We start from the raw sequence: 21,257 nt of genomic DNA on the forward strand, positions 1-21,257 counted from the left end.
TTTAATGCATGATCTATGGTGGCTGCCAGATTTTTTGAAGGCTCAAATGCTGCCCCAGTACCAGACAGTTTTAGAATTTGTTTAACAAAATCAAATCTATAACCCCGGTGGCTTCAGGGAAAAGCCTGGGGAAAAAGAAAGGAAGGGAAGGAGGAGGGGAGAGGAGGTTAGGGAAGGTTAGGGGAGGTTAGGGTGGGGAGGGGAAGGGCAAGGGCAAGGGCAAGGAAAAGACAATCATAGCTCTTTTAATGCAGAAGAAATGAACAAAAAGTTTAATAGTAAATTTTTAGCCAGATGATCTTTGGATGCTTGACTACTGCATTCTACACATGGAACTGGTAATATTTTCCTGTCTGGGGTCAGGATTCATCTCAGATACACTGTAATACTGAATCTTCAGTAAAGGGAGACAGCTTGCCAGATCCCTTCTATACTCAGTAGAGAGAAAGAGGCCCTTCTAAGGTATGATTTGGATTTTTTTCTCTGAGCTATCTTCCTTTTACGCTAAAACGATAAAGGCTGCTATTCAGATGTTTTGGAGTTCCTCTGTTGTCTGCATCAGTCTGTACTAGAAAATCTTCCAAACCTGCCTAATCCCCTCAAGCATTAGAAATGCCTACCAAAAGCTGAGGCATCAGGTAGCCTGGTGAAGCATCTCATTTTCTTTGGCAGAACACGGTCCCTGCACCACAGTCAGGAAGGACTGCCTTGCGTGGATCAGACAGTCTGTCCTCAAGGGGTGGAAACGGCTGAAGACTTTTTCAATGAGTTGTCAAGTGATTTTTTTCATCAATGGTGATTCTCTATCTACCTGTAGTTTTTTTAATCAGTGTTTGGCTGCTGATCCATTTTTATAATTTTATGGCTATAATGATGTCTCTTCTTCACAGACTTTTCAGTTCTTTCTGCAGCGCTTTTATTACATTTGATGGACATCTGCATTTCAGTAGTCCCGTGGACTTCACAGTGGATCCTCTTTTAACTTCAGCTTGCTCTTATAACCATATCCTAAGAGTGTGTGAGAAGGGCAGGCAGAACCCACAACGACTTCTCCTTTCTTTCTTCTTGTGAATATGCTGATGCAATACTGCAATCACATCTGAGGTTTACCCTGCCAGCTATGATAACTTCCAAGCAATAGTGTCTCATGGTTAGTGGGTTTCTTCCAGACAGACTGCAATTGCCCACTAGCCATTAAATAGTTCTGTTATACAACACCAGCATTTGGTCATGTTCTCCTATTCGATACTGCTGCTTATCTGTGTTGCTGATTATATTGCAGCTGGCAGCACAATCCATCTGAAATTGAATTGGTCATTGATCAAATAGACTAGCTGCAAGTATGGCAGCTGAATGCCTGGCAGCTCTCTTCTGACAAGTGTATCCACTGATAACGTCTGGATCTGCTAAAATCATACCACAGGTCTCCTCTTCACTGGAAGTTTCCACATCACCAGGCACTGCATATGCTTGCCCTTAGTTCTCCCTGGATAGCTACAGAATCCAGACTTAGAGTAGATCTGTTTCCTTATATTGTGTTTTACCCAGCTTGTCTTCCCTAACACAGGGCAAACTTTGCCTTAACTAAGAATGCGGATGTCATGCTTCTGTGTATTTTGGCCTTTCTCTACAACATATATCTCAACATTTCAGCTAGTCATGGTATGCTTCTTGAATAATAGTGAAATAGAAACTTGGTGGACATAATTCACCTGATCTGTTTTAGTCATCTGTTCTAGGAAGTGACAAACCAAAAGTAAACATGTCATTTCTCTCCACTGGAATTTGGTTGTCCAGCTCAGGAATTTGGGTGACCAACTTGGATGTTGTCATTTTCACTGTAGATGACTTAAGTTGGGTAAAAGCTAACCCACCCTCTGTTTCTGTCCTGATTCTTAGTTTCTTACGTGTTGAACTGGTACACTTGTTCTGTGTTCATAGCTGTGAAAATTTTGATCCTTCTCCTACGCAACAGAGCAGACTTCACTATCTGTATGCATTTCTCTAAAACTGAATCTTTTTTTTTTTTTTTTTTTTTTTTGTAGTAGCCCCAAAGCTGAACTGGATTCACTGGCTTATTCACCTGAGGTTGACCTTAGGCAAACCAGGTAGCATAAATGGGAGAAATGTTCAGTATTTTTCCAAGCTCATTGTAATATGGAGGAGCTGTGCATGCTGAGCATAGCCTGAGTATAGTGGAGAGGTAGCCTGTCTACCTCATCTCTAATTTTGGAATTCATTGTCTCCAGTGCTGGAGTTCTAGCTTTCTCATATAGATATCTATTCAATATTCTACTTCTTCATCTCAAGTAAAATAATAACATATTTTATGAGAATTCATTCTGTCAGGGGGTTACTGTACTTCTCAAACCTCTTATCAAATGCTTCATTAATCTTGGAAATAGTATCTTATTCATTGTTTGTGCTCTTCTCACTGAGATAATGAAAACCCTTATCTTCCTTTCCTCTTCATTATCTTTTATGATCAACTCTACAACAAGATCAGTTCTTGTTTCCTTTGCCTGCAATGTTTTCACAAGGTTGTTTCTCTACAAGCACAACAGTCCTTTGTTCCGAAGATGCAGCTCCACACAACTGAATAAAGTCTAGTCTGCAGCATCCCTGCTCCTCTTTGTGCCAGTACTAGTTCTCATCATCAGGTAATTGAGTTGCAAACTAACTCTACAAGAAAAGACTCTTCAGCCAGATCAGCTTCCTTAACTGACTAACTGTATAATCAGAGGAAAAACAATGTTGCTTTGAGAGGACTGAATCATATGGCAAGCACTAAAAGATAAGGCAAAACCAAAAAGCCCAGACTTTGACTGGTATAAGCTGATATGGAACTACACCAAGCCCATTCATATGGTCTACATAGTTTGCCTGAAATGCTGTCTTGCCCAGCAATTAATCACAACCTCTTACCTACAACAAGCCTCACTATCTTCCTTGCCAGCTGCCACCATGTTTCTTGCGGTACAAGCTGGGTAAGAGCATGGAAGTATCCTATTTTCCTCAAGCTGAAAACTGACTCTGTATTACCAAAAATTTTTTGCACTAAGCCTGCAATACTGTTAGGACTACAGACATAGAAACAGAGATCAGCCTCCGTGTGCTCCCTCCAAACTCTCCTATATACAGCCTCTCTCCTCTCTTCATCCTCCATGTATGTTGTCACATTAATCACAAGAAAAAAAGGAATAGCAGCAAAATTTTGTCATGCTTGAGATATTCCTATGTACTTTACAGAGAAGGGATTTTTGTTATGGTTTCCTAGCAACTCTGCAGGCACACTTAGCAGTGATTTTGTGCTAAGGACTTATTTAACATAGGTTTGTTGCAGCTCTTTTCAAAGAGATATTTTGGACTCTTTAACTGCCTCTTTCTAGCTCTTCTTTAATATGTAAGTGTAATGTGCTTTAAGGCCTGCCTGGAAGCTTCGTATGTAGCAAACCACACTGGAGGCAGAAACACCTCCATTTCACTTCTACCTGCATCCCAGGCTCTGGTGATTGTCACTCCACATGAAAGAACTGTGCAGAATTTTTAAAATAAAAAGTAATTCAAATTAATCAGGGGAAATGCACAAATGGAAAGAAAAATTCATAGATTAAAGTGAAATTATCATCAAAGAAGATCTCCAGCCAGGGTTGACCTCACTTCATAGCTATGAAGGACCTACATGCAGTTTCTATACTCTCTGTTACAACTGCTTGTCATCTGGGACCTGCATAAAGAGAAATACTAGCCAGGAATAAGGAGGCTAACTGCAAACCTTGGTGAGGATTGAGCTTTTAAAATTAGATTTGGTATATAATTTGAAGATTCACAAAAAGACATCGAGAAACAAACAAACATAAAATCGGCATTCATGGATGGGAAGACACATTACACTGATAACAGATACAAGTAAACCTTGATAAGGATTAAGCTTTTTAAATTAGGTTTGGTATGTAATTTCAAGATTCACAAAAAGACATTGAGAAACAAACAAACATAAAATCAGCATTCGTGGATGGGAAGACACGTTACACTGATAACAGATACAAGGCTGGCAGAAATGATCCAAGCTTCCTATCATGCCGCCTAGCCAACGTGCCTCAGAAGAGATCAGAAGATGACCTCTCTGGATTTAGGCTGCATGTCCCACTAGCCTCTCTGCTAGGTCTGCCAATTAGTGTCAAGTGTGATGGTGTTTTCTTTGATGTGGTAAATTGCCAGTGGAGAACTGGATTAGGACCATCAAATTATTTTGTCTGTGAGGCTAGAGGTGGGTAGTTCCCTTTCCAGTTCTCTTAGTTTTAGCTGCAGTTTGAAAGTCTGCACACCGAGATGGATATATCGATTTACAGTTTGGAAGAACAGAAACGTACTTTGTTATGCCTCCAAGCTTAACTGCTGAAAATAGTTTTACTATGCGACTGCACCTGCATTCTTCAGAGAGGTAAAGACAGGGAGCCAGGGTAGAACAGCAGTGTGTGATCCTTGTGAAAAATCTCTGACCTTTCTTGCCCTGCAGGAAATAAGCTAAACTAACAGTAGGAAGGAAAGTAAAAGGTGATGTTGCCCATGGTGCTTTACTTATCCCAGCTGCAGTGAAGTCTGGGAATAACTGAGGCAGATAAAGCGTCTGAGAATAATGCTGTTCTTTTATTTTCATTCCTCTGTTTCCAGCCATACCTCTGCTACCTACTTAGCATAAATTTGCATAGCAAGATAATAACCTACCAAGCACAGGCAATTTTTGCCATGAAGAGATGACATAATGCACAATAACTAGAGAGAACAACCCCCTTGGAAACCCAAAGAGTGTTGTGGTGCTAGCACACTCCTTACTACCTGCCTGCTGATGGCCTATTTGTGCTGCAGCTGCAGGTTATTTTGTTGGGCCAGCTTACCCTCTATACGTGACTGGATACATTTGACTCTAGGTGTTTGGAAGGACACTGATTACAGTTACACTGTCTGTCTGCTTGATCTGTTGTCTGAGATGACAACAGGAGCATTTAGAAATGGTACTGTGAACACTGAGAACAAAGTATTCAGTTACTGTGGTTAGTAATTATTACTACTTAAACACCCCTATAGGAACGCATGTTGATTTACCAATAAAATGACAGACAATTGCTCCTGGGAGCATACAGGATCACTGAAAAGTAATACAGCATGGGATAGTGATGAAGTGACAGCAGAAGGGAGGAGAATGTAATTTGCAACTGCAGATCCTGAGAGGTGTTTAAGGTAAAATGTTCCTTTGCAATCAAAAATCCAGTCTGGATTTTGTGTCTTAAATGAAATGTTTTAAAGTTTGTGTGCGGTGTTTGAAGGAAAGGTGGGATAGGACATTTTTCGTTGTGCATTTTTAAGTATTAATCTTTTTAATTTTAAATATTAATATTTTAATACAGCTCTTGCCATTTCTCACTACTACCTTTGTTCAAAGCTTCCAATTTTATTCCCAGTCTTATAACATTCTGTTCTTCTCTTAACCTCAGCTACCATACTGAAGTGATTTGTGTACAATAAAAAGACCAGAAAATTAAATCAAGAGAATTAAAGAAGGTTCAGGAATTTCTTGATTGTTTTTGAGCTCAGCCTGTGGTTTCTTAATTTCCAAGTGACTCCCTAATATGTTAAAAATCTAGAGGTTAAAAACCTGAAACTACTTGGAGAACTTGCCCCTTGGAAATAACTGTGTATTATTGAAAAAAAAAAAAAGAAGTTTGAACAAACTAGTTAGAATAAACAATTCATATGACCAGGCATTAGGCCAAGGAGGTGAGATTACAGGATAAGAAGGTATAGCTAGAGGGAAAATGCATCAGCCAGCTCTAATAGCTCCCGGGAGGAATGCACAGAGGGAAGGGGGAAGGACCTCTCCTGCCATTAATTGTCTAAGGGAGCCTAAGAAGATTAGCTGCATAATTGGTACTTAAACGCGCCACTCCCAGCCCAGCCAGCAGCCTGCGCTGTGTGTGCTCCAGCATCACCTGCGTGAGACTTGCCCGTACCTTGCACCTGAACTCCCTTCGCAGCCCCTCAAATCCCACCCCTCTCTGTGCAACGGAATGGTAAACACCCCGAGAGAGCCTGTGAGCCCATCGGTGCAGGATTTGCTTCCCAATCCACACCCTTTACTTGCTTTTCCAACAGCTGAAACACAAGCCATGGGAGACAGGCACAAGGCAGAACTGGGCCACTAACGGCGACTGATGAAGCCCTTTCATCTTTTCCTAGTAATAAATTCGATCAAAATATTAGCAGTTTAGTTTCACCATGTTCTAAACACAGCCAGTGAATCCTGTTCTAGCTGCTGCCTCCTCGGCAGCATTAGCTGTGGGCTGAACTGCTGCTCTCCACAGTTTTGCATTTGGTCCTCTCTTGGTGCCTGATCGTGGCACAGCTTGCATGCTGAGCTAGGGCAAGCAGGCTCCACACACGATACCACAGGCTACACAAAGTCTCCCCTGCTTCTCTGAACCTGCCCTATCTACCTGTGCAAGCAGAAGCTGCACACATTTTTCCTCAGCACATAGAGAGACAATTTCCACAAGACCGCAAAGTTTTTCTTTTTTTCTTCCTAGTCAACCCATTTATCTTCTGAGCTGTGTGTGCATGCTAAGAGGGGATGCTTTTAGGGATGGGTGACTGTAATCACACAGGACAGGAGCAGAGAAGCTGCACTCAGATTCATTTCATCCACAGCTAGAGCCTTGATTTTTCTGAGAATTAAATCCCCATAATGAGGGGGATGCCTCTGCATGCTGCTATTACTGTTCCACATCCCTCATTACACCCTCTGAGTGCACACAAGTAATGACTGAATGACTTAAGAGTTTAGATCTCACAGGAAATTCGGCATTTCTAGGCCGATGTTATGTAAATAGTCAGAGCACAGGAAAAATAGGAACATTCGTGGAGCTCCATCCCTTGCTCTGCTCTGTGCAGCTCTGCTCTGCCAGTCCCACTTCAGCAGAGATAGGGCAAAGAGATCAGGGAGGTGCAAACCACAGAAATGTAACGGCCGAGGAGAATTGGAAGCAGCCTCTGTCTGCTTCTTTAAAAGCAGGACTTCAGAGCTGCTGAAGGTCTGACGCTGCATGTGAAGGGCCTGCAAGCACAGCAGTGAAACATGAAGGCTGAGACAATGATCACATAGTGCTCAGGAAGTCCTGACCTAAAGGGCTCTCTATGGCTGGAGAGGCAGGAGGAAGGACGGCATCAGAAACTTGCTTAAAGCCCTGTTATTCTTTGCACACCCTCGCTGCAGTGGGAACATTTTGGGGAGGGCAGATGTCCTCGGCCTTGCCACAGAGAATTCTGAGATGAGAATCATTTTCATTTTTCTGCACCTTGTTCTTTTTTTAAATTTATTTTTAAACAGGATAATGATCATTTCTTTTCCCTTATTTTCTCAGACTTTGTCTGTCCTGGTCATGTAAATGGAAAATTCCCTAAGGCAAAGCTTGTTTTTTTGCTGTTTGTATGGGCTTTGTGTGGGGCCATCTGACTGAGAGGTACTGCCACAGTACAACATTAATAACTACTACTGAAGCAATGCCCAGTTCTATCTGTCAGGATGTGCAGATTACAACAATAAACACATGAAAAATACATTCACGACCCTTATGTGCAGCAAAGTGCTGCACATAGGCAGATATCCATTAGAGGAAGATGTAATATCACAAAGTGGTCTGTCCTCCCTCACCCTCTGCTTCTTCCATCAGTTGTGAGATAAATATATTCCAGATCAAAATTTCTCAGAACAAGGAGCTTGCTTTTTTTATTTGCCGATTTTCTATCAGATAGTGAATTGTATACACATGAAAGAGATAGCAGGGTTGAAATTCTTCTGGGATCATAAATATCATATGTTGATTTAACATTTATTTTAGTTTTTTTTCCTTTTAAAAAAATCTAAAAAGAAAGAAAATATGACCACAGCAGTAAATACATCAGTGGAGAGAAAAACAACCAGAAAAGGGAGACACAACAGGGACAAAGCAGCTGTAAGCTCATGTGGAAACAATTTGATTACCATCAACTCCCCCAAGTACTGACCAGATAAATATTTGTTTAGCTTATAAGTTCTGACAAGATCATAACCCAAGGTAGTACAGCTGCAAGAGAGTGATTATTTATTATTGAAACCTCTGGGAAAATAATAGGCACAGGAAACAAAATTCTTGTCTTCTGCATAGCTGCAGAATTTTACCCGTAGGCATGCAAGACTGGTACTGTTGTCAGGAACACAAAGAAGGACAAGCCTAGAGCAACGGACAGTCAGACAAGTGCAAAAGTTGCTTAAATTTGAAAATTGGGCATGATTTTTAATTTCAAAAGAATTTCCTTCCAGATGTTTAGGAATCAATTAAATCATCTGACAAATCTAATTTTTAATAAGAAGTGTTGTGCCCAGTTTTGCTTGCTCCCGCCATCATCTGGGATATGAATAACTTCTAGATACTAGGTTAATCAGGATGCAAAACCTGCTGAACCATCTGGAATTTTTGGTGTTTTATCTGAATAGTTAAGCAACTATTGGCAATCATAGAGATAACAAAATTAACAATAATCAAAATCAAGTACATTGCAAGAGATGTTTGTTCCTTGTTCTTCAAATGAGGAGTGGAGTTAGTAACAGCAAAAGAGAAATGTTTTTCAGGTGCAACTGTGACTTGCATTTTGAAGGAGCAAAGGGATGTTATAGGAAAGGATAAATTGAGTAGGTGAGGAGTTATGGTCACTTACACTTTCTCCTAGCCAGCTAGACCCTGCTTGGCAATGGCATAGCGGATATAAGCCCTCTAAGTTAACATAAAGGGTCTGCACTGAATGCCAATTCTGAAATTGGTCATTTGCATGTTTGATCCCTAAGGGTTCATCACACAGGTTTGAACCCCATGATCACTCTGCACACACTGCTCAGTTTCACGCTGAACAGTAAGCCCATGTCCTGAAGACACTGGTTTGGTTGTTCGCTTGCAGTAAGCCTGACAGTTCCCAGATGTTCTGCTTTCACCATGCATGCACCCCATAGCTCCTGCACTAGTGTTTCTGTCCAGGAAAACCCTGACAGGAACATAGTAGCTAACGTAAAGCCCAGTTCTGCATCACCACTCTCCAACCGCAGGCTGTCTCTCCTCTGCCACTCCCTCACCCCTGCAAGGCCAACCCCACTTGCCCTTCTCCCACGTGTCTGCAGCCCACCTCTCAGCACCTGCCCTGTGTTCCCTGCTTTCCATTATTGTAGTATCCGGAGCCAGAAATGAAGTCTCCAGGCTGGCGGCTACTTACAAGCACTGTGACTTGTACCAAATTTGAAACTACTGCTTCCTAGAGCAGCTGGTAATTGCCTGCATGCAGTATCTTACCTCCTCACTCCTTAAAATAGCAGTCTTGAGCAGCAGCAGCTTTTGCCCACAGTTTGGGAACATCTACTTCATATTATTCAGTCCTAGAAAGCAACTAGCTTCTTGTCTCCTTTTACTCTAGCTTTCATGGGATTTAGAAAGTTTGCAGGTGTCCCATATTATTAGTATCTCAGATGTAGCTACTAGTCTTACATGAACCTTTAAGAAATCTGCACTGGAACAATCATCCTGTATGAAGACCGTAAGTTGGTCATCGTAACAGCTGCTTCCAGTCAGGGACAAATACAGCCCAGATCTGAATGGAAAGGTTTTCATGCACAGGGCTTTCTCTTTGATTAAATTACATGATGCACAGATACATTCAGCATTGGCCAGGGCTAAGGAGAAAGGTTAATTTCTTTCCTGTATGTCTTTGCAGCAGGTGGAATTAAGAATTCTCCACAGCCTATGAAGGCATAGACTCTTCCAAGGCCAGTCTCTTTCATGGACAAAATGAAATAAAAAACTTAGTCAAATATACCACATCTTTTCAAAACAAACAGATCACACAAATTTGAAGTGCCCAGGATTAGCCTTTTTCAGATTTTGATGAGTCCTCTTATTTTACAATAATCCTTCAAGGACAAAGATATCACACATTTTTAAATCTCTCATCCATGTCATCTGATTTAGTTTGTATTCTCCACTGAAAAATAATGGGCCCCGCCATAACAATCACATATGTAATTTCAAGGAAATCATGGGGGGGGGGGGTTGAGCTAAGAGGAGAATAACAAAATAAGAGAAAGTAAATTTAACATTAGCTAGATCATGACTGCAGTTTCTGTAAAATACAATCTGTCTTCCCCTCTTTTTATTGCTTACTCACTCAGCTGAACAGAAATTTAAATTAGCCTATCCATTTATCTAGTCCTGGCTGCAAACACTGAGAGCCCAAACTGCTGTTTCAACCATGTTTTTCATCTGATGAAGCAGATGTGTGCTCCTGGTCAGAAAGATCACCGCTTCTTTAAAATAATAATCGGAATGTCAAGTTGCACCTACTGTATAAATATTTAAATCTTTCTGACATGTTTTTTGAAAAATCTGATTTCAAATGCTTTTCTTCAGACCAAACAGCATCTGAAATTCTCAGCCTTCTCCAACTTCCATCGGGCTGTCAGAAATTAGAAGCATTTAACACAAGAGATCCTTAGTTCAATGTGAAATATAGCAAAGGTCATGTGCAGCCAAGCCAGTGACCTGCTTTTGAGCACTCATGGAATAACAATACAGAGGGGAGACGCTCAGGACAGACGAGTAGGAAGAGACCAAAATGATTAGGTGAAAGGAATAAACAAGTTCCAAAGAAGAATAGGGAAGAGAGAGATGCACACTTGGCAAACCAGATAGGTAACATGAAAGAGGCAAAAATGGAGGAAAAGGAAGTGGAAAGCAGAGGAATGGGAGGTGTACCAGGAGTGTCCTGGGAATAAAGTGTACTGGGAATGGGGGAAAAATTCTGATGACTGAGCATCACCTTGAAGGCTTAAGTAACTAGATGGAGTTGACTTGAGATTTCAATGACCAAAGTCAAAACATAAAATAAAAGGAAAGGATTTAAGCCTTATATAGTCCCAGCAGATTATTCCTATTTCAGTAGAATCTCACTGCTCCAGATCCTATATAAGAAAGTTGGCATGATTTCCTTTTCTAGACTCTGCTGAGCTGGCAGAGATACTGCAGCTTTAAATAATGATTTTAGCGTGCTTTATGGGGATGATTTTTTTACATTATTACTATAGGCTGTGAACCGAATCTTTATGGTACTTTACTATGTAGGCTTAAGATTGGGTTAAACTTCTTATGGCCTACATTTTGAGCATTTATTAAAACCTTGATTCGAAAACTGATTTTTACAAGCAACATGAATGACTTGGCTGTTCTGTACTTTTCCCTATATTCTCCTTTGAAATATTACATACATTATCATACAGACAATGCTTCTAAGACCACAAAGATATAGTTCTTAGTAGAGGTATTTTGATACATAGGTATATCTGGTTTTGAAAGTAGGAATTGTGAAATTCCATGGAAAATTGGTTATTAATGAAAATCAATGTATAGGACACAAATGTGCACAGCTGCACTTTCTAGCTCTTTCCATTTTAAACAACTGCAACATTATGCAACAAACCAAGATCCCAGTAATGTATTCTGGGTAGCTCATTGGTTATTATGATTTATAGCCTTAATCAATAAACTGATAAAGCTAAGCCAGATCAGCCTTCTGTGCTGTTATTTGTAAATTAACCTTTAGTAGTCTCAAAGAAGCAGCAGTTGCAGCCCCTGCGCATTCTCTGTAGTGACTGCTGGGCTGGTTAAGGAGTCTTAATTAGCCCTTTTTCTGTAGATAAGGAAAGTCATTTGAAGAAGATGAATGGAAACTCCCTGACATTTAGAAAGAAATTGTTCATTTACAACACAACACAAAGCTATATGATATGAAATAAGTTACATGTGAGGTCTCCTATCACTCTGAGTCGTTAATTTCATAGGCTCTTTCTCTTTAAATAGAATTTTTAGAAAGACATTTCAGAAACCAGGATCCTTGTGACGATACCGTGGCCTCCCAGTGAGCTGTTACTGAAGTGTTATGCCTGCTGAATTTCAAGAACACTGTAGCAGGGAAAGGGTCAAACTGAAAAAATCATTCATTCCCTTCTGCAGTGATGCTAAATGGATTCAAAGATGTGGAGAGATCAAAACATTACATCCAGTGGAGAGAAGAGCCAACCTCAATGCAGCTTTCTTTCCCCTTTGTCAGAATCTATTAACCAATCTCGGTGTGCCACCTTTCTTTCCCAGGGACCTATTCTCAGCACTCACTTAAAGGTCTACTACTCTGTCCCATTCCCAATGCCATCTGCCACCTGTAGAACTTCTATCATCATTTTCTAATGTTTTTTCTCTCTCCCAGATCCTTTCTGCTCACCTTCCTATTTTCAGCTTTTTCCTCTTCTCTTCTCCATGCCCTTAGATTTCCCTACTCAGATCTCTCAGTCCCATTTTTCTGGCCTCTATTGTGCTTAGACTAATGTCTCCATCTGTCATCTGGGCCTTTCTCATTTTGTTCCATTGCAAGAAAGTGTATCTTTCTGAAGGAATGGTCTTGTTCAATCAGAATTAATGTGCTTGACATACAAATTACTATGTGAAACACAGAACTATGCTATGCAGAAAGTTGCACTAGGTAATTGTAGTATTTCCTTCTCCCTCCAAGGCATTCTCTCTGTCCCCATTGTTCTTAGACACTTTCCTTGGAACCCACCCAAGCATCCCTTTTCCCTTTCTTTCTTCACAGTTTACTTTTCAGATCATTTTGTTTATTTGCTGTATTTACAGCTAGTTTTAATTCTAATTTTCAGCATTTATCACTTATTCTACAGCGCATGCTCCATCCACTGACCTCCTCTGCATGCCAGCTGCTTAGAGCACGAACTATCTTCAGAGAGTTACAGAAATCTATTCCAGACTAACTGTGGTACCAAGCACAAAACCTAAGAGCACAAACGGTCTCTCAGGACAGTCTGAGAGCATGCAGACAAGGAAGATCCTTAAGCAGCATGGCAAAAAGCGAAAGGATCAGAGAGTTAAGACGTAAGGAACTGCAGGAAAAACAGTGAATAAAGAGAAGAAAGCTGGGGTAGAGACAAACTTCAGAGGACAAGTGTTGAAAGAGTCAGACTTGGGTCAATGGGGTATGAGGACATATATATCTTTATATATGAAGGTTATATGCATATATATGCATATGACTATATAAGCATTGAAGTACAGTCCACTTCAGAACCAGACCTGAACTCTGGGTTCCTTAGTTACAGTATTCCCCTGCCTTTACAAGTAGCTATGAAACCCACTGTTAAACTGTCTCTCTCTCTCTTTTAAGGAATAGCAACCTACCACTACTGCTGTTTACTTAGCCAAAGTGATAAACATGTGTACCACGAATTTCAAGTATGCAGGACTACCCATGTTGAGGTCCGTAGATTGCCGCACAATGTAATTTCATTTTTCATAAGGGTCTTTTAAAAAACAAATCTACCATCCTCTTCCCACGGCTTATTACATTTAAAGTAATTTTATAAAAGGCAACAAAAATGACAGAAATACCTAGAAGAATATTGCTACTGCAAAAGCAGAAGCATAAAATTAGCATATTTTAGGACTGCATTTGCCTACGCAACCTTAATTCAGCTCATTGTGTGTATTCATATGAAAAGGCACTGAAATTCTGGCTTTTTTGAAGTCAGTGGGATCTTTGCCACGGACTTCAGATATACCAGTATTTCAATCACGATCTTCGCCTAGACACTCACATATTTCAAATGCAAGTTTTTTTCACAACGTCCTTTTCTCATTCATTCATGGCATTCTCTGAATGGAAAGCTAATTTTTCTTATATGTGCAATGTGTGGCCTAGTGCCTTATTTACTGCACACACATAAAGCCTATATCAAATAGAGGATTTAAAAATTCCTCATGGTTGCTTTTTAATCACAAAACCTTATAATTCTCCTGAGTGTTACGTGTGTCAAGAACACATCTTCAGAATGTTTTTTGAAACATCTTGCATTAACTGTGTTGTAGATTGGAACCTGGAGCACAGAGAAATACAGGCAGATTTATTTAACGCCCACTAATTCTGATCTCTGAATTTTACATAGGTCTGATTTCTTCCAAAATCTTCAGTGCTGTAAGTTTAGAGCATTGATTTTAAGTCCCATTGATTTTAGTTTCAATTACGAGCTTCTAGCATTTCTGAAAATCAGGCTACAGTTATTCTGTGTTAGGCATTCAGAACATAAAGTTCACACAAATTAGTGATCACCTATAGAAAGTCTGAAACAATTGCCAAATCTGTTGGATGCCATAGGCCAGAAACCAGAACCCTGTCTGCGGATCCTAGACTCACTATGCAGCATGTGGGGCAAATGAGATGGCCTGCAGAGCTGGACCCAGTGCTATCTTCTACCCAAAGGAAGTCTGAGTCTTCTTGTCCCACTTCATTTGGAAGGGTCCTGACCACAAACCTACAAACAATTACATTGGTGCATAAGAAAATGTAAAGACAATTTTAAAATACCAGATCAAGATTTGCTCCACTGCATGGGTGAAATGCCCCATAAAGTCAGTGGGAGTGTTGTCAGTGCAAATGAGGACTGGGTTTTGCTTGGACAGAGTATATTTGTTGATACATCATGTGATCATCAAGTAAAGCTATGCCTTAGGAATTAAGGATTTACTGATTTAACACTTGAGTTGTTCATCCTTCTTAAAGCATTCCTATGACATCATCTTTGCATGCTCTCATTGATTAACTCTCTGAATCTGTCTCTGTGAGGCATCTTATCCGTGACTCTTGCGGCTTGTTAAATTAAATGAATGGTTTAATGACAAAGTGATTGGGAGTAATCAATTGACAAAAACAACTGCATGGAGCATGTGTGCACAGAACAGAATTGGAAGTGGTTTATAGTAATCAGAAGTGGAGACCTGCAGCTGCTGCATATGCTAACAGAGGTAATGAATAACTTATTTAGGAGTTTATCTGGACACGGGTGTAACTCTATTCAGATGCAAATGACATGTCAGGAGCAAAAGCTTTGATGACTCTATCAACCGTAATTGACCTTTAATGAGTTGAATTTCTACTGAAAAGCATCTGTTGTGTATGTTAACCTGATGAAAAACATCAGAAGTCATGAACCTATGCAGTAAAAATAGAGAAACATTGAAACAGATATTTGTGGCAAGCTACAGATAGAATCGTCTAAATCAGTGTAATAAATTGTTGAAAATGTGATGCATGATGATGGACTCAAGTTAGGATTTAACACTAATATGTTTTCTTCAATTCTTCATAGCTACCGACACATATAGAGCAGTGTGTGTGGCAGATAGGTATTCACTGCATAAGTGCTTCTTTTACCAGCATGGCCAGCAGTAAAAAAGAGCAACAGAAGTCAAAGGCTAATGCTGCTATTCAGACCTGGAGATGTTCAGATTCCCAAAGTGAGACTAAAATGATCAGACCCCAAAAGAGTAGCACAGATGAATCCCATTAGAGGAACAGGGCTCTAAGACCCAAATGGCAGTGAAGCTCCTGAATAATATACATCCTACCTTTACTAAAACTTCTGGGTACTTAGAAATTGGCATTACCAGCCAGCAAGCATATGGGTGAATTTTTGCACCCATACTGAGTTTGGTATGAGGTAATGCACTAAGTGCTCAGTCCAAGGTGACGAGCGGAGCTGAAACCTCTTGTTAAGGGAGGGAAACCTCTTGCTAAGAGTGTATTTGTGGTGACATTTTCAAATGCACACGCAGTAGTTACACACATGACAGTTACATAATGCGCACAAGCTGTGTCTTCCTGCAAAGCCTGCAACAGAAAGAAGAGCACAGGATAACTAGGTAGCTATAGCCTAGGGGCCGATTATGTCTAGTTTCCAAATCTGTTTATGCAGATAATCCTTCTGCAGTACCAATACAGGTTTATTAATTCATGCATAAGTTGCAAGTGTGAATGCAAATCCTGAAGTTACTCCTCAGTCTTTCATCCAGGTAAAACTCCCATTTAAGCCAAGGGAAATTTTTGCACCTAAAATGATTTAATAAAACAGCTTTTACATTTTTTCTTCTGGAGACCCCACTTCTGGGCCTTTGACCCAATTCTGTAATACCAGCATCACTCATTTGAATTTCTGGAGGACTCTCAGTGCTCACATAGCTGTCACAGAGGGGTCACAACCCTAAACGGGGCATCCACTGAGGGGAGACCTTATCCGAGTTATTTCATTGTTCTGTTTCGGACATGACTCTGAAAGCACTGATCGCACCAGTGACCAGCTACTCCAGTGAGCAGTTCTATCGATTTCAAGCAGTGTCTCACTCCACAAAAAGAGGGGAAGCAATCTACTCCCACCATCTGGCCTACTCCAGGATTAATGCAGTTCTCTCTGTTCCTCAGTTTGAACAAACTGTAGGATTTCATTTCATTTTTGTTTCCTAAAAGTCCCTCTTGAAGCCTAAAGACTTCCCCATATTTAATCAAGCAGACAGGTAAAAGTTTTCTTCCACAGGTATTGTCAATTTTGTTGATTCTCATCTGGGTGAACCACACATATTTTGGTTGTCAAATACAATTTTTACATGAAACATGAAATGAAATATTTGCAAGATGGCAATGCATCTTAGTGTAATTGCTATGTAACAACAATGTATATGTTTTCTATGTCTATGTTTCTATATCATTTCTGCTCCAATATAAAAAGTGAGAATATTTTATTGCCTCCACTGCAAAAACTATGGGTGAATTTTCTTTAACTAAATGAAGACCTTTTGTCAGTTCTTATTGGCTGTTTTGAACTAGTCAGCCAGTGACTGAACAAGGGAAAAAATGAAGATACTACATCATACAATGTATTTTTGGTCATTTATTCTGATGAGCAAATAATTGTTTTGTTTTCATCATGGTGTACTAGTAAATGAAAATAATTAGCAAAAATAGGTCTCATTTCACCACAGCAAGTAGGAAATAGGCATTCAAACAGGCTTACTGGATTTTTAAATACAGCAAAAGAACTGATGAAGTTCCTACCCCAGTTAGACTGTTCTTACTTTTTAAATGGAGGGCAAATCAACTCTAGACCCAATCATGGGAATTTTGAATCTGAATGAAAACATCAGAACTGATGTGGAAAAGGGGGAAAGGGGGACAGGCCACTTGGGATGAATACAGGAATGTTGTCAGAGTATGCAGGGATGCGACGAGGAAGGCTAAGGCCCGTTTGGAATTAAATCTGGCTAGAGATGTCAAGGACAACAAGAAGGGCTTCTTCAAATACATCAGCAGCAAGAGGAAGACTAGGGAAAACGTGGGCCCTTTGCTGAATGGGGTGGGTGCCCTGGTGACGAAGGATGCAGAGAAGGCAGAGTTACTGAATGCCTTCTTTGCTTCAGTCTTTACTGCTCAGGCCAGCCCTCAGGAGCCCCAGACCCTGGAGGCAAGAGAGAAAGTCTGGAGAGAGGAAGACTTTCCCTTGGTGGAGGAGGAGTGGGTTAGAGATCATTTAAGCAAACTTGACACCCACAAATCCATGGGCCCTGATGGGATGCACCCACGAGTGCTGAGGGAGCTGGCGGATGTTATTGCTAAGCCACTCTCCATCATCTTTGAAAGGTCATGGAGAAGAGGAGAGGTGCCCGAGGACTGGAAGAAAGCCAATGTCACCCCAGTCTTCAAAAAGGGCAAGAAGGAGGACCCAGGGAACTACAGGCCAGTCAGCCTCACCTCCATCCCTGGAAAGGTGATGGAGCAGCTCATCCTGGAAGCCATCTCCACGCATGTGGAGGAAAAGAAGGTGATCAGGAATAGTCAGCATGGCTTCACCAAGGGGAAATCATGCTTAACCAATCTGATAGCCTTCTATGATGGGATGACTGGCTGGGTAGATGAGGGGAGAGCAGTGGATGTTGTCTACCTAGACTTCAGCAAGGCTTTTGACACTGTCTCCCATAGCATCCTCATAGACAAGCTCAGGAAGTGTGGGTTAGATGAGTGGACAGTGAGGTGGATTGAGAACTGGCTGAATGGCAGAGCTCAGAGAGTTGTGATCAGTGGCGCAGAGTCTAGTTGGAGGCCTGTAGCTAGCGGTGTCCCCCAGGGGTCAGTACTGGGTCCAGTCTTGTTCAACTTCTTCATCAATGACCTGGATGAAGGCACAGAGTGCACACTCAGCAAGTTTGCTGATGATACAAAACTGGGAGGAGTGGCCGATACGCCAGAGGGCTGTGCTGCCATTCAGAGAGACTTGGACAGGCTGGAGAGGTGGGCAGAGAGGAACCTCATGAAATTCAACAAAGGGAAGTGCAGGGTCCTGCACCTGGGGAGGAATAACCCCATGCAGCAGTACAGGTTGGGGGTTGACCTGCTGGAAAGCAGCTCTGCTGAGAAGGACCTGGGAGTGCTGGTGGACACCAAGTTAAGTATGAGGCAGCAATGTGCCCTTGTGGCCAAGAAGGCCAATGGTATCCTGGGCTGCATCAGAAAGAGTGTTGCCAGCAGGTCGAGGGAAGTGATTCTCCCCCTCTACTCAGCCCTGGTGAGGCCACATCTGGAGTACTGCGTCCAGTTCTGGGCTCCCCAGTACAAGAGGGATGTGGCACTACTGGAGCAAGTCCAGCGAAGGGCCACAAAGATGATTAGGGGACTGGAGCATCTCTCTTATGAGGAAAGGCTGAGAGAGCTTGGCCTGTTTAGCTTGCAGAAGAGAAGGCTGAGAGGAGATCTTATCAATGTGTATAAGTATCTGAAGGGAGGGTGTCGAGAGGATGGGGCCAGACTCTTTTCAGTGGTGCCGAGCGACAGGACGCGAGGCAATGGGCACAAACTGAAACACAGACACTTCCATCTTAACATGAGGAAAAACTTTTTCACTGTGAGGGTGACAGAGCACTGGAACAGGTTGCCCCGAGAGGTGGTGGAGTCTCCTTCTCTGGAGATATTCAAAATGCGCCTGGATGCAATCCTGTGCAATGTGCTCTAGGTGACCCTGGTGGAGCAGGGGGGTTGGACTAGATGATCTCCAGAGGTCCCTTCCAACCTCAGTGATTCTGTGATTCTGTGATTCTGTGATACCCTTTGGTTACACAAACCAATATCCTCCAAAGGCAGGGTCAGAACTAAAATTAAGGACTCTCAACTCCAGTGCTTATCTACGACTGACTACAGAAAGAGGTATTTTTGCTTAATTACTCCATGCTATTTAGAGCCCACAGATAAATTTACAAGGACTTCACTGAGAAAGGCAAAGCAGAAGAAAAACTAGGACTGATGCATTAGGAAGTGTATTTCAGTGAACATCAGCTCCTCATTTATATGCCGTATTCTCACACCCTTACCTGGAGTAGCACTGGAGACTGTTGGCCACTGCTGATCCAGCCCTCCTGGTCCTCCACGTAAGATTCCTGCCTCCTCCATATGCACAGCACTGAATAAGCATATATCATGGTTAGATTATACAGTCCCCATCTGCCCTGGGTTTTACAGCACTCCCCTTCCTAGCTATTCTTCAAAATGTTATAATTGTTTGTCACTGTGTAAGTACCACTACAATATTGCATCATGCTAACAAATTCTGCTGGATCATTTGAAAACTAGCTATCTTGACTTGCAAAAATAATTTTTGATTATTTACTAAAACACAGTTGTGGCATAATTTATAAAACAAACCTATTTCCAGGATGCTTTGCTTTCATTGATTGAAAGTTGCTAGCAAGGAAGTCTTTGCTTTTATGATGAATTAAGGGTAAAACAAATAACAAAAAATTGGTTCAGTTAGTTCTGAGCTTCTGTGAGTGTGCTGCTGTAACCTACCCTGCTTTCCTGGGTTACTGTATGTTTTTGGTGAGCAATTCAGAAAAAGAAGTTCATCTTCTCAAATGCAGTAACTACACATTAAATTTTACAGGGTCGCATGGTGAGCTTTGAAAGCACCATTGCAATTGCTGCACATTAATCAGCACCTTATATGAAAGGAAAAGAAAATATATGCTATTTTTTAATGCAAAGCTAGGTGCTTATTTGTGTGTGATTCCTTAGAGAAACAGGATTCTGGTACTGTGCTGTCTGTCCCTGCCTCTGGTCATCTGCCTCTCAGTTCCCTTCCATTCTCCCTGTTGAACTCACTGGGCAGTTTCAGCCAATTTGACATATGTCAGTGGTCTTAATTACACCAAATTCCTACAATTTATATGAAAATCAGCAGCTGGGCAGGTCACAAAGTCTCAAATCCTGAGACTTCAGGGAGGGACAGGAGCTGCTGATGTGAGAGAACAGAGGGACACACACACAGTTTCTCAGAAAGGCTTCATTAGCTTCCCTGCTTGTGGGACCAATTGGTTTAAATGAGCTTTGACTTTTCATTTATTATACAAGTAACTTCAGGCAAAGTCTTGAACTCCTTTTAGAAAGGAATGTGAATCCACAGGCCAGGTTGAGAATACAGAAGAAGACGCCTGACTCAGTGGAGTGGTAGAGAAGATGCTCACGTAGGCAGGAGAATTCCTGCTTCTGGATCCTCTCCCAGACTGTTTGTTTGTTTTGCAGTAAGCAGCCAGGGGTTAAAAAAATAATAGCAGGAATATAAAGGAACAAACCAATAACCCCAGGTTTTTCTGTGCCCAGCAGGCCACAGAATCAAGCTCTTTCCTTCTTCCTTTCCTTCTGGTCTCTGAGGTTTATGTTGCTTTTTACACAGCAGCCCAAAGTCAGCTGGCGAGATACAGTGTGCCCTCGCCCACAGGAAGCACATAGACCCCTGAACAGCCTCAGGGGTGGGGGAGAGTCTGAACCTGAGTCTTGGCTTTCTATCTCATGGAGTCTCTTCAGCTCTGTAATGGATAATAATAATGGATAAAAGGTGACAGCCACAGCCCCATCACACCAAAAATTTGGGGAAAAACACGAAGTCCTGAACTTGTAGTGCTATTAGGAATTTTTGCAGCCTTTTAGTTGCTTCTAAACTTGTAATGCAGTCTTAGCAATCATGTCAGATTACACCTGAAAATAAAACCAGTTTGCTAATTTGCTCAGGAAGAGGAAACAAAGACATTATTTTATCTAGGTTCTACAAAAAATGGCTTTATTATACTTCTTTTTTTCAGATGTACTGAGTAGCAAATTATAGCAGAGACTGGGATGATAGGCAGGGATTTTTAAAGACAGAGAGATTTGGAAATGATCTTCCTTTGTCTTCTTTGAAAATCTGAGTCTTATATCCTTAAATAGCCTTTTAACTGTGTTAATCACCTTGATTGCACCATGTTGTTAATAAA

General features: G+C 41.3%; 1 protein-coding gene across 1 annotated transcript in view; it reads right to left on the bottom strand.

Annotated features, from left to right (window-relative positions):
* The window catches only part of LOC106487092 (protocadherin alpha-3-like), a 103,814-nt gene that overhangs the window by 19,115 nt on the left and 63,442 nt on the right, over nt 1–21,257 (bottom strand). The window contains exon 3 of the mRNA XM_067305094.1: nt 19,323–19,411. Coding sequence (XP_067161195.1) covers nt 19,323–19,411 — 89 coding nt within the window. The remainder of the gene's footprint in view (nt 1–19,322; nt 19,412–21,257) is intronic.

Source organism: Apteryx mantelli, chromosome 14 (assembly GCF_036417845.1).
Source record: "Apteryx mantelli isolate bAptMan1 chromosome 14, bAptMan1.hap1, whole genome shotgun sequence".
Taxonomy (NCBI): Eukaryota; Metazoa; Chordata; class Aves; order Apterygiformes; family Apterygidae; genus Apteryx; species Apteryx mantelli.